This window comes from Garra rufa, chromosome 3, assembly GCF_049309525.1.
Source record: "Garra rufa chromosome 3, GarRuf1.0, whole genome shotgun sequence".
In the NCBI taxonomy this organism is placed as follows: Eukaryota; Metazoa; Chordata; class Actinopteri; order Cypriniformes; family Cyprinidae; genus Garra; species Garra rufa.
Genome location: NC_133363.1, coordinates 13,799,972 through 13,814,706, shown reverse-complemented (window position 1 = coordinate 13,814,706; position 14,735 = coordinate 13,799,972). Strand labels below are relative to the sequence as shown.

Sequence of the window (14,735 nt, the reverse complement as noted above, 5' to 3'; positions counted from 1 at the left end):
ACAAATGACATATCTCTAAATATCTGATGTCATAAAATCCCTCCCCGAGAACCAGATAGCCAGCCCTGTCTCTTCAGTTTCTGCTTTGTGACGTCACAACCATTTCCAGTAAGATTTGGTCGAGACTACCTGAACTTAAGGCTGAACGTCAGCTATACTTTCAGATTTGTTAAAAGCACTGTCAGACTGTCTACGACTGTTCCACTTCTGAGCAGACTAGTATTGACTCAGGGGGAGGGTGTTTAATCTACACAGGCATTAAGTCACAAGACAACTACATGCCTCTAGCTATACGGCTCAGTAGGAGATGGGAGGTCCTCTTATGCATTACTAAGTAACAAAAGGCCCTGCGCAACACAAGACCAGTCTTGTCCTATGGCTGCGAAACCGAGGTGCTATCAGGCGATTTGGCATTGCAGCTGCTTTCTCTTCCAAATCTGGGAAGACAAGTCATGATGTGCTATGAACACGGCACCGCAAGCAAATATGATACTGAAAGTTGTACAAGCATAAACATTTCATGGAGCCTAAAAGCCTTTGGATAATGATGGGCTTTTAAGGCTGATGGACATGAGTGGTCAATCATTGTGAAGGGGGGGAAGACAGCATTGGAGCTGGAGTACATGTTGACAAAGTTTATTAGAATTCATACCCATTAACAAATAAGCAACATGTTGCACATTGCGCTGGTTAAAAGCTCTCATAATAGCATACGATTGAGTTCATAATTATTCGCACAGGAAATATTGATTTGAGTGGAAGAGTCATAGTATCGACTTTGAAGTGGATGAGTGGCTTTGATAGTGTAATGCGGAACTGGTTTCTCCATAGCAAGATAAGCTACCATCCCCCACAGTTTTTTTACAGCGCCTCGCCCAGCTTTAAACACTCACCAAACATCTCCTAACTTGTTTGTTGAAAGCACCTAACACATTTCAGAGGACATTCAAAGGTTTCTCTTTACACTGCTTTTTTTCTGGAAAATCCTAGTTACTATTATAATAAAAACGAGGCTGACAACAGTTAAAGTGATTATACTTGCAAATACCACTTTTGAAATGTTTTAAAATATGAATTCTCTGTAGCAATTTTTATTCCTAACAGAGCACAGGGGTAAATGATACAAAAGCAAACCGCATTTTCAACTGGCGGCTGCAGCAGACAGAGCAGTTTCTTTTTGAACAAAAACAGTACTGCGTAATCATTAACTTAGGCCTCCACTGCTGACCATGTGCACATGTACTGCATTAACCAGTGTAAATGATTTCACACTGAATGCTGTTTATGGATATACATGATGGCACAGGCATTCAACAAATAACACCACAATAATCCACAATTTCAATGATTCAGCTTAAAATATTATGAGCTGCAATTGTGAGTCCTTTAATTTTGCATTGTTATGATGTGATAAACCTTTTCTTGAAATTTTATTATCTGCTAAACATTTTAAAGGAGTAGTTCACTTCCGGAACAAAAATTTACAGATAACGTACTCACCCCTTGTCATCCAAGATATTCATGTCTATCTTTCTTCAGAAATTATGTTTTTTGAGGAGAACATTTCAGGATTTCTCTTCATATAATGTATTTCTATGGTGCCCCTGAGTTTGAACTTCCAAAATGCAGTTCAATTCAGCTTCAAAGGGCTCTAAGCGATCTCAGCCGAGGAAGAAAGGTCTTATCTAAAAAAATACAGTTTATATATTTTTTAACCTCAAATGCTTGTCTTGTCTAGCTCTGCGTAAACTCTGTGTATTCCAGTTTATGACAGTTAGGGTATGTCAAAAAACTCCCTTCTCATTTCTTCCTCCAACTTCAAAATCACCCGTCATCGCTGTTTAACCCTTTTTTGTAAAGGGCATTTGTCCTTCTTTGCTTGTTCACTTTGTAAATACTGGGTCTTACTTCTGTGGCGATGTAGGGTGGTTTTAAAGTTGGAGGAGAAAATGAGATGGGAGTATTTCTACATACCCAAACTGTCATGAACCAGAATACACAGAGTTCACGTAGAGCTCGACAAGACGAGCATTTAGAGCTCTTTGAAGCTGCATTTAAACTGCATTTTGGAAGTTCAAACTCAGGGGCACCATAGAAGTCCATTATATGGACAGAAATCCTGAAATGTTTTCCTCAAAAAACATAATTTCATCTTTGATGACAAGGGGGTGAATACATTATCTGTACATTTTTGTTCTGGAAGTGAACTACTCCTTTAAGTGTCAATTTCAACTTTTGGAAAGAAATTTGACGCACGAAACACAGGCACAATAGAAAATATGATTTTTTTTTAAAGCATTTTTCAAAGTTCACAGTTGTGACATATTTGATTTGATATTTCATTTTTTTATAATACATTTATTTATTTATTTAAAAAAAAAAAAAAAATTGTATATTCATTTTAAGACTTTAGGTAGGTGCACTGATTATTTGTAGCAGCAAATATTTTTGTTAGTACGAAAAGTCTGAACACAGTCAAAACAGTCAAAATAACTCCATATTTTTAGACCTAATGTCATAGCCTTAAAACTGAAATCAAGTTGGCAATGAGGCACACATTAAAATCCAAGGCTACTCTTGCAGCAACACCCATGATATATTAACTAAACTTAAATCAAACTAAAAACTGAAAGTGTGAAGATAATGCGAAGATGTATTTTCAAACCAAAAAAAAAGGGTTCCCATACCAAAAACTATTTCTCTCACTTTCTAAAAGATAGACCACTCAGAACAGCCTTTGGTTGTGTCTGAGAACGGTATGCAGGCATTGGTCACATTCTTCTCAGAGCGTAATGTTTTCTCCTGCAATATTTGTCCTCTGGGGCTTATCTACAGCCTGAGATAAGCTGACTCCAAACAAATGATTAACAAAATATTCATTGTCTTCTTTCCTAGGTGCTCGGATAAATTTTAAATAGGTGCACTGAGGAAACACTCTAAAATGTATTTGTTTCTAAAGTTTATATATATAAAACAGTGATTTTTCTTTAAGACTAGGGTGGTCATCATGCTACAAACTCAAAGTACAGAAAACAAGAAATTACATCAATTAGTTCAACAGCTCTCAGTTTCTTCAAAGAGGAAGAATACAATGTGTTCCTTTGTAAGAGTTTTTAAAGGTCAGATGAATAACATTCATATTTTTGAGTTTTGTGAGAAGAACCAAACTCTCACAGTAAGTAACTCTACTCTTAGAGTACAGTTTAGTGACCTAGTATTGTATGTTGGAGGAAAAACAGATTATGAACATTCATCCTGCAAAACGTAATTTCTAAAATTACAAATAAAATAAGGTTGGTTTTGTGTGTATATATGGTTTTATGTATAATGACCTTACCCTCACAAAAACAACAGAAACTAAGATATTTTCTCTCCTGACAAATAATTACAATGATAATGAAGGAGCCATTCAATCTTGTTGTTTACAAAAAGAGAAAAAACAAAAGATAGAGCAGCTTAAAAAACTTTCTTCAGAAACTAGACTAATTTTTTTTTTTTTTTTTTAAACAAAATGCTTATATTAATGGCACTGTGATCACATTGGGAACTCATGATCAAATTCAGCTTATGAATCACAGGCTTGGGAGCCTGAGGCATCAGAAAGTAAACAAGGGGCACTGGCAGACATGCTGTTTTCTGTTCTCTCACTCACAAATTAGTTATGGATATCTGAGTAATCCATTGAATTAATAAGTGTAGTAAGGTCAATAATATATACAAAGCAAGCATTATAGGCCTTGTTAGGAAGGTTATTGTGACATTGTTGGGGGAAGGGACTGATGACTCTACAAAAGTCATAATAATTGCATCAACCTTGAAGTAAATCATCAGGGTCAAGAGAAATACTGATCAAATGAGTAAACTACTATGGAAGATGATGTGCAATATGATTTACTGGAAGCTAAAGCTATAATTGTTCTGACATGAGTTCACATGACCACGTGAATGGGATCCACTGGGAACAGACACTGTTTGTATAGTGTACAAGGTATTTTACTGTTTATTTCCTACATATTAACATTTTACTTGGTAAAGTGTTCTATAATGTGTTTATTTTTCATATTGTAATTTCCATTTTGCAGGAAAACATACATTTTCATATTAACAGGAACAATATTTTGATATATTTGTTTTTAGAAAACTAGTTCTCTAAATCCACCACTATATTTGTGATTCCTTATCCATTTCAACATCAAAACAGCCTGTGTCAGGGGGATTTTTCAGTGTAAAAGGCATGAATGGAGTTTTTCAGTTCAGCAATGGAGCAATGAAGAGTTGAGTGAGATGTTATCTGGGGTGTGTGTGAAGCGACCGGTCTCGTACACTTGGAACAGTTTCCATATTTCACACGTAGTTCACTAATCTGGGGATTTTCGAAGACTTAAATCTTCCCTTTTTACCTGTGTTATAGGAGTGTCTAAAAGTCATACATACCCATATTTGGACATGCTAATTACCGGATGGGCGAGGTCACCTGGCTGCGTCAGATCCGAAGCTACCTGCTGAAGACCATTTCCTCATTTTGTGGCTGTTGAGAGGGTGGAAAGAACAGCTGTGTTATATTTTAAAGACTTCGAAGGATTAAAGCGCTGAAGGATTATACAAATCTTTTCGCGTGTCGAATGGCGTGTGTAAAGATTTTGCGATTAGGAGTTATCGTTTTTCTTTGTCAGGTAAGTTTTTTTCTTTTTGATCGTTGAGTAATATCGAGAATGGACGCGCAGTTTCGAACGACGAAGTCTTCGGTTTGTTATAAGTTACCTTTTTTCTTGTTTTAATTTTGTCAGGTATTGTCGTGTGGATATGCGGAGGAGTCAACATGTGCACCTGGGTTTGAGTCGGAGTTATTCGTTTTTAAAGTGCACAGAGATCACCTTCACAGGGGGAAAAGACTAGGAAGAGGTACACATTTCGTTAATCCTAAAGCAACTGGACGTTGTTTAAATGTTTTAAATATTAACATATTGTTTAACAAGGCAAAGTACACCAACTCGGTTTTTAAAACTCTAGGCTATGTGTTTATTGCTAACTTTTTTAAATCTGGTCTCTCCTCAAGTTTTGATTTTGTGGCTGGTGATTCGTCAAAAGGCAGTGTTGCCGAATGTTCGACATGTTCGTGAAACACTCTGAACTTTAGTCTTTTGATCGCTAAACGTTCTTTAACTTCGTATAGATACTGTTCCTGGTTTTTGTTGCTGGGAAGGGAATTTAAATTTTGTATTTCCTGGTGCTGCAAACCACACCAGTAATTGGGGTAAACTGTTGTTGTTTTTTGATAATGTAGGATGAACCGGTAAATCTTTAATTAAATCACGTTTTAGATCTCTTATGTGTCAGGATGTGAGATCAGGAGATAAATCAAAGTCACCGAAATATCATGTTTAAGTGCTCACTGATGCATGATATTTCAGAGGCTTTGCAGGTGTTGTGAAATGTGACTAATTTAGATGATCTCATCCAGCGAGTTTCTGTAGGTGTGGGACCAGAAGATTAGGTTCAACAAACTTAACAGTCAGCATTTTCACTTTCTTTCTTTTTTTTAATCTTTTGAAATATTATCCTAGTTATTTTCATTTTTGTAATGCCCTGTATTTTACATTAATATTGAATGCAGTTGGTTTTGCAAGTGGTGTCATGTCTGTCCCCCCCCATCAGTCAGGTAGTTTCCACAAGTGTTGCCACTTAAAGATTGTATGTGGTTTTAGTTTTGATTTGTATCCCCTCATCTCACAACATGACTACATTTAGTAGTTTAAAACATTTAATGATTTAATGAGGGTGGATTATTTAGATGTTAAAGGATGTTTTTCTTCATCCAAATAATCTAAAACCATTTTGAATGGAATAGCTTTATTCTGCCATATACTGATTTATCCTTTAATACTAATGTTTTGAGTTTTAAAAACATTTAAAATAGTTTTACCAGTATTTGGTTTCTTACTGCCATTGATCTATAGTTTATCTCTGTACATCTTGCAGGGAGCATCCTTTTAGTGTCCCACTAATGGTGGCTTATTCTTAAGGGCTGATTGGTTTTCACCACTTCCTTTCAGACAGCTAATGGATGGCAGCACTGCCATTGCAAAACCTCTGTTTAATGGGATAGTGTTTGTTTAAATGAATTATGCCGTGTAGTTTTGGTGAAAGGATTGACACAGTGAGCAATATTCTGAAGTTGAGAAATGTAGGACATAAAGCAGGCTGTGAGCTATACCACATGTGAAACATAGGACTTTATATTGCAAATTGAAATTCTTTATTATGCCAGGAAATGCAGTGCTAGTTCCATATTTTGTTGTTTTCTAGGGTAGTCTCAAAGCCCTGTCAGTAGCTATGTTTCCATCTACATATTTTTATGCAAATTTTGGGATGTTGTTAAACTCTGAATGAAAATGCCAAGATGTGCACAAATAATAAAGTGCATTAAAAAAAAAAAATATGTATGTGCTTAAGGCAGATTTTCTGCTCTAACCTGCACACCAATCTCATTGCACATCGCCTCAAATAATTTTTATTATCACTTTGAAATGCCTGAGCCAAAGTCTGTCATTAAAATAATTTGGTATAATTACCTCCCATAAATGTCTCACACGTTTGCATTTCCAAACATCAGAATGGATAAACAGCTAGTCAGACTCAAAAACCCAGTCATCAAATCATAGTTTTGTTCTTTCAAACAAATGCTGGGTGACATCTTTATTATAAATTGCCTGTTTTTACAATGAATCACCTAAACAATCAATACTGTGGGTGGAAAAACAAACTTGGCAAGTAGCTTCCCTGTATTTGTTAAACTTTGGTTTGAAAGTGTTGTGAAGAAGTGAGGCTGTACCATTGTAAGTGTCATAAATTTACTTTTCTTTAACTTTCAGTTACTTTCAATAACTGTGATGGAAGAACAAGAACGCTCTTTGAGTCCGTTGACAAGCGGTTTGATGTGAACACGGATGGGACTGTAACACTAAAGAGACAAGTGACTCTTCATGAAGGTCACAAAGTGTTTTCTGTGCAAGCTTGGGACTCCAATGGCAAGAAGTACACTGCATCTGTCAAAGTTGAGCGTGTCCATGATGCTGTTGTGAACATCTCCTTTTCAGAGGTACAAACACCTTTAATGCAAGAAACTGCTGTGCAATATAGTGCAAGCCTGACCTCTACTGGACACTTCAGTTTTTGTGTGGTACTTTAAATGAAGTATTTAGCTATTTCTGTACATGTTTACAACTAATTATTGAAGATGTGTTAAATTCATTGAATTTACAATCCATACTGATGAATGTGATTTGTTTTGCAGTCCATTGGTCTCAAACACAAAATGAGTGCAGATGTTTTATTTGTGCAGTGCTAAAGCTTAATGCCTAAAATGTCCTAAACTTTAACACTATTCTGTATTCTTGACCATTTATTATACATGGGTGAAAAATGTATGTCCGGCTAGGAAACAAAGTTCTCAAACTATAATTTGGTTTATTAAATGGCAGCCCTAAAAATTTAATCATGTTCAGTTTTTACCAGAACAATTTTAGTAGTGAGTTGCTAGTAAACATTTTGATATTCAAAAGTTTCAAGTTTTCTAGGTCATGTGTTTTTCATGTACTATGAAATGTTTTCTCTTTCATTGCAGTCAAAAATGGTTTGTAGTCCAGTGTCTTTTACTAACATTTAACTAATCCTCTTATTTTTATTTTTTTTTAATAGATGGAATTACCCTCTGATCAGGTTCTCACTTTTCCAAAGTCTTCAACGGGTCTAAGGAGAGCAAAGAGAGGATGGGTTATTCCTCCTTTCCATGTACCTGAGCATAGCAGAGGTCCTTTCCCAATGAAGCTGGTCCAGGTGAGTGAAAATCATAAAACCGTTCAAAATTAGATTGATATGAGAGGGGTTTGTCTGTTAGTGACTTTGGTCTCTTATTGCTTTCTGTATTTAGATAAAGTCAGACTATGCCCTGGAAACTCAAATGGTATACACAATCACGGGTGAAGGAGCAGATCAGGACCCAAAGGGGATTTTCACTGTTGAAAGATTATCAGGGAATCTTTTTGTGACTCAGCCACTTGACAGAGAAAAAAAAGCTTCATACAAAGTAAGTCACAAACATTTAAAATCACTTTCTTACTGTATTTCTGTCTGATCTTTCATAAAATTTGTTAAATTGTCCTCTTTTAAACAGATAAAATGGCTTGACACAATTTTCTTTTTGTGTGTTTACATGAGACTTTGCATTTTAAATTTGTGTATCTACAGTCGTGGCCAAAAATTGAGAATTACATAAATATTGGAAATTGGAAAAGTTGCTGCTTAAGTTTTTATAATAGCAATTTTCATATACTCTAGAATGTTATGAAGAGTGATCAGATGAATTGCATAGTCCTTCTTTGCCATGAAAATGAACTTAATCCTGAAAAAAATCCTTTCCACTGCATTTCATTGCTGTCATTAAAGGACCTGCTGAGATCATTTCAGTAATCGTCTTGTTAACTCAGGTGAGAATGTTGACGAGCACAAGGCTGGAGATCATTATGTCAGGCTGATTGGGTTAGAATGGCAGACTTGACATGTTAAAAGGAGGGTGATGCTTGAAATCATTGTTCTTCCATTGTTAACCATGGTGACCTGCAAAGATACACGTGCAGCCATCATTGCGTTGCATAAAAATGGCTTCACAGGCAAGGATATTGTGACTACTAAGATTGCACCTAAATCAACAATTTATAGGATCATCAAGAACTTCAAGGAAAGAGGTTCAATTCTTGTTAAGAAGCCACTTCTCTCCAAAAAAAACATCAGGGACAGATTGATCTTCTGCAAAAAGTATGGTGAATGGACTGCTGAGGACTGGGGCAAAGTCATATTCTCCGATGAAGCCTCTTTCCGATTGTTTGGGGCATTGTCTGGAGAAGGGGAGCGCTACCATCAGTCCTGTGTCATGCCAACAGTTAAGCATCCTGAGACCATTCATGTGTGGGGTTGCTTCTCATCCAAGGGAGTGGGCTCACTCACAATTTTGCCCAAAAACACAGCCATGATTAAAGAATGGTACCAAAACACCCTCCAACAGCAACTTCTTCCAACAATCCAACAACAGTTTGGTGAAGGACAATGCATTTTCCAGCACGATGGAGCAACGTGACATAAGGCAAAAGTGATAACTAAGTGGCTCAGGGACCAAAATGTTGAAATTTTGGGTCCATGGCCTGAAAACTCCCCAGATCTTAGTCCCATTGAGAACTTGTGGTCAATCCTCAAAAGGCGGGTGGGCAAACAAAAACCCACTAATTCTGACAAACTCCAAGAAGTGATTATGAAAGAATGGGTTGCAGTCAGTCTGGATTTGGCCCAGAAGTTGATTGAGAGCATGCCCAGTCGAATTGCAGAGGTCCTGAAAAAGAAGGGCCAACACTGCAAATACTGACTCTGTGCATAAATGTCATGTAATTGTCGATAAAAGCCTTTGAAACGTAAGAAGTGCTTGTAATTATATTTCAGTACATCACAGAAACAACTGAAACAAAGATCTAAAAGCAGTTTAGCAGCAAACTTTGTGAAAACTAATATTTGTCATTCTCAACTTTTGGCCACGACTGTACTAAAGATGAAGTCAGTTTTTTTTTTAGGACTACGCTTGAGTATCAGTTTCTCAAAGCTAATGTGGACTAAAAGGCTTTAAAGAAACTCATTCAGTATTTGCTCCTTAACATGTTCAAATTTTTATTTTATTTTATTTCTTCAGCTTATAGCTCATGCTAAAGCACGTGATGTGGGTGGTATAGAAGAAAAACCAATGGATATTGTCGTCAATGTGATCGACCAAAATGATAATAAGCCGGTGTTCACTCAAAACCCTTTTAATGGACATGTTCATGAAGCTGCTGCAAAAGGTAGGTGTATGGTGCAGTTTGTCAGAAAAATAGCTTTTAGAAATGTTTTCCCTTCATATATCTCTGCCTCTTTTACCAAGTAATTTATTCTTTATTCTCACCCCGAAGATTATGAGTTTATGACTGTCACAGCCACTGATGCAGATGACCCTGATACGCACAATGGTATAGTCAACTATGCAATTATCAGCCAGGATCCACCGCTTCCAAAATCAAACATGTTTGATATCAATGTTTTATCTGGAACCATTCGTGTGCGAGAAACAGGCATGGACAGAGAGGTAAGTGAAATTTGATCAATCTTAAAGTAATGATAAAATGACTTCATGTAAACAAACTCATCAGTTGTCTTCCTTTTCAGCAATGGCCTAGATATACTTTGTTAATTGTGGCTGCTGACATGGAAGGAAATGGTTTGTCAACCACTGGCACAGCTGTTATTACGATTACTGACAGCAATGATAGCCCTCCTCAGTTTGAACAAACCTCGGTAATGTATATTTATGTATTCATAATGCTATACTATACCACTTATAAGTGTTTGAACTCAATAATACTTATACATATACTATACATCTCCTTGTTTTAGTACGTCGCATCCGTCCCAGAGAATAGGGTAGGGGCTGTAGTAGCAAAACTTACAGTAACTGATGGAGATGAAGTAGGATCCCCTGCCTGGTCAACCAAGTATCGGATTATTAGTGGTGACAAGGGTGGGTTTTTCAATGTCAGTACTGGACCCAGCCAGCTGGAGGGTATCATCACCACTGTAAAGGTACGGTGTGTTACTCATATGTTTGCCCAGGCAATTGTTTGTGATAACATATCTTAGTAAATGTTGCTTCCTTTTCTGTTTTAGCCCCTGGACTTTGAGAAGACCAAGCAATACATTCTGTCTGTGATTGTTGAGAACGATGATCCTTTTGTCAGTTCTTTGCCCACTTCCACTGCCACAGTCACAGTCGATGTACAAGATGTAAATGAACCTCCCGAGTTCAATCCAAAGGAGAAGGTTATTTTCAAACCTGAAGATGTGGCAGTCGACACTGAATTGGTTATTTATACAGCCACTGATCCAGACACTGGAAAAACACAGAAGATAACGTAAGATATGCTTTTTTTTTTTTTTTTCCTCACTGATTTCTCTAGAGCTTACAAGGTTTTATAGTGAACAGGGGTGGGGGACCTATCCTGATTTTCAAATGGGCTAGGTGTGAAGACATTAAAGCATCTGGCTGTCTCTTACCCTAGCCTCACTTCACTAGTATAACTACTGAGAACCACATTAGCTACTGTCTAGCAGCTACCTAGCAAGGCATATATCCCTCCCACTATCAAATCTCATATGTCTTTAAAATGCATTTACTTTGAACTTCAAGTGTTTAAACCTTCAGACAAGTCTGGTCAAACCAACATTTAAGCTGTTCTTGCTAAACACTTTGTTTTAACTTTTTTTTTTTTCTTCCAGGTATAGAATGGGTGATGATCCTGCTGGTTGGCTAAGTGTGGCTCCAGATACTGGAGTAATTAAAGTCAGAAACCTTATGGATAGAGAATCTGCCTATGTCAAAGGCGGCAAATACAGAGCTATTGTTTTGGCCGTAGATGATGATGGTAATTTGTGTTTCTTGGTTGAAGGAATTCTTGGCAGTGTAGCGTTTTTCTAATATGTTTGTGCTTATGTGCAGCAGCATCTCCTGCGACCGGCACAGGAACCCTGCTAATTGAACTGGAGAATGTAAATGACAACCCACCTGTTATTAATGAAAGAAGTATACAAATTTGCAATCGTGGATCAGCGCCGGTTCTTCTCTCTATAACGGACAAAGACGGACCTCCTTTTGCTGCACCCTTTAGCGTTGAAACCCAAGGAGAAACTAGTAAAAACTGGTCCACCTCGATGAATGACACATGTGAGCATTTACTGTTTTGAGGAGAATTTCTTTTCGTTACAGATTTAAATGACTGGCTGGTAGTGGTGACATGTCTAACTATTATAATGTGCCTATTTTAGCAACTGGTGTTTATCTTCAACTCAAGACTCAGTTGGAGCAGGGGGAATACAATGTAGTCCTGAGAGTTTATGATCAACATAGACTGTATCAGGACAGCTCCATTCACGCATCTGTGTGTGAGTGCACAGGAGAAGAAGTCCACTGTATTAACAAAGTGGCAGCAGGAATACCACTGTCTGGAGTTCTTGGGATCCTGGGAGGAATCTTGGCTCTGCTGTGTATGTAGTTTCTCCCAGTCATTATGTATGTGTATATGTTCCTCCTGGTAGTCAAATCAAATGGGGCTAAAGAAATGAATTGTGGCTGCTCTGTATACTGCTCATTTTATCAAATGTCGTTAGTTGCAAAAATTGAGTATTCATAGTATGCTATTTCAAACATGTATTCAATGTCTAAACTGTATTCCTTCTATAAGATCAAGAGCAGTCCAATTTTCTGTGTCCTCTTTAGTCACTTTTTAGTCTCTGCTTATCACCTACTCTTAAAGTTTGCTGTTGTAATTTGTTGTTCCTTGTACCACAGTGCTCCTCCTTCTACTGCTATTGTTCATGAGGAAGAAGCGCGGTACCAAAAAAGAACCCCTCCTTCCTGAGGATGATATAAGAGACAACATCTACTATTATGATGAGGAAGGTGGTGGAGAGGACGATCAGGTTGGTTTTTCAATTTGGAAAACTTAAAGGGTGATTGTCATCAATGATCTCAACTAGTGTGCAGTTACATTTGTAGTAGTTTGCGATAGATATTGATTTTCTTGATGTTTAGAAAAAAAATGTGGCTCGAGACTGTACCCTGGACCAAAAAACCAGTCACAAGTTGCATGGGTATATTTGTAGCAATAGCCAACAATATATTGTATGGGTCAAAATGATCATCTCCCATATATACATGCATCCGAAAATCATTAGGATATTATATAAAGATCATGTACTATGAAGATATTTTGTAAATTACCTACTGTAAAAATATTTTAAATTTGATTCATAGTATACATTGGTAAAAACTGCATTTGGACAACTTTTAAAGGTGAAGTTTTATTTATTTAATGCACCCTCAGATTCCAGATTTTAAAATATAGTAGTCAACATTTGAAGTGGATCAATTAAGTTAAAGTTGTCCTAAGACGAGAACAAGTATTGTTTTGGTTTTAGGACAACTTTAACTTAATTGATCCACTTCAAATGTTGTCTACTGTAGTTGTATCTCAGCCAAATATTCAGTTTTTAGATAATGTGTAGATCTCAATTTCAAAAAATGTACCATTATGACTGGTTTTGTGATCCAGGGTCACATACTAAAAATCCTTTCTGCATGCTGTGTAATAGTTTGCTTCCTCTTTGCAGTTCTTTTATAACAAAAACCCTTTCTGCACAGGATTATGATTTGAGTGTCTTGCATCGTGGCCTGGACAACAGACCTGAAGTTTTCAGAAATGATGTGGCGCCCACTTTCCTGGCAGCACCTCAGTATAGACCACGACCAGCCAACCCTGAGGAGATTGGGACATTCATTGATGATGTAAGTGATGTTACTGTCTTAAAGTCTCTGTTTGATATCTCTCTTTATTACAAGGTTTAAGTATGGCAATAACACATCTCTTTGTACCACAGAATCTGAAGGCTGCGGATAACGACCCCACAGCACCCCCATACGACTCCCTCCTGGTGTTTGACTATGAAGGAGGAGGCTCAGATGCAGGTTCACTCAGCTCCCTCAACTCTTCCAGCTCAGGACACGACCAAGACTATGACTTCCTCAATGAGTGGGGCCCACGCTTTAAGAAGCTGGCAGACATGTATGGAGGAGGAGAGGATTAAGACTTTGTTTTTTGTTTTTTCCTCTGCGCAGAAGGCACATTGATGGTTTATAAGTGCAAAACTATGAGAATTTTATATTTCGCGTTATGGCCTGGTGATTTGCATACTATGTTTAAAGTTGGAACTGGAATAATAGCACTGGTCATGCATCAGCATAAACAAATATTCTTTGACTTGAAGTGTTTTCTTTTCATGGGAGCAGTCTTAGGAGGGACATTATTATTATTATTATTATTATTATTATTAATTTTTTTTTTTTTTTTTTTTTCTTCACCCACTTGTCCCCTCTTTAAATGAAGCTCCCATTCGAAAAGACTTTCAATATTTGCTCTAATTGTTCATGGGGTAAGGAGCTTTAATACAGCTTAATATGTTTGTCCCAAAGCTGTTTGCCTGTATATTTTATGTAATGTTTTTTGCAAAATTAGCATTCTTTCAACATTTGTTACCTTTTGTTAACTTTGGCATTAAAGGTTGATCTAAAGCATTAATTATACTGTAAATTTACCATTTTTGAAAAGCACTGATTTTTCAAAACCTTTTTGTATGATATTTGCAGGTGTCTTATTTCTGTGCTTTTTTCCCTCTCAGCAGCAAGGATGTTAATTTTTTATTTTATTTTATTTTTTTTTATACACGTTTTATAGTTATTGTTTAGGCATTGTTTTACACTGCATATTTTATTAAACAAATTACTTTTACTCTTGTTTCAGTGTTCAGTCTGCAACATGTCTTACTATACTGAAACATAGGCTCATCATAGTTTTGACGGTTTATTGTATTGTGGTTCATTTGAGTCACACTCTGGATTTTTTTTTTTTTTTTTTAACAGTGATCTTTTAATATATTCCATATACTTAGTATAGTAAGAACAGTGAATTATGCAAAGGAAAGCCACTAATCCTAATTCTATAGTCAGTATATGCTGTTAAGTTACAATTGCTCAGTAATTCTGCAATTACGCTGTGAAACGGATTCAGAAGATGTAACTGAAACTGCTTAAAGAACAAGAAAAACGGAGC

The 14,735-nt window shown here is 36.8% G+C and overlaps 1 protein-coding gene across 2 annotated transcripts; it reads left to right on the top strand.

The window, feature by feature from the left end:
* The first annotated feature begins 4,513 nt into the window (after positions 1-4,513).
* Positions 4,514-14,204, top strand: LOC141330918 (B-cadherin-like). 2 transcript variants are annotated; one of them, XM_073835719.1, is made up of 16 exons: positions 4,514-4,673; positions 4,788-4,902; positions 6,873-7,099; positions 7,699-7,836; positions 7,931-8,086; positions 9,734-9,881; positions 9,990-10,162; positions 10,243-10,371; positions 10,471-10,656; positions 10,741-10,985; positions 11,350-11,495; positions 11,573-11,794; positions 11,896-12,114; positions 12,419-12,549; positions 13,271-13,414; positions 13,507-14,204. In XM_073835719.1, the coding sequence occupies exons 1-16, from the start codon at positions 4,623-4,625 to the stop codon at positions 13,711-13,713; spliced, it is 2,637 nt and encodes an 878-aa protein (XP_073691820.1). In that variant the 5' UTR covers positions 4,514-4,622; the 3' UTR covers positions 13,714-14,204. The 2 variants fall into 2 exon arrangements, with proteins under 2 accessions (XP_073691820.1, XP_073691819.1); XM_073835718.1 differs by having other exon boundaries at positions 4,515-4,673; positions 11,570-11,794.
* Positions 14,205-14,735: the final 531 nt, after the last annotated feature.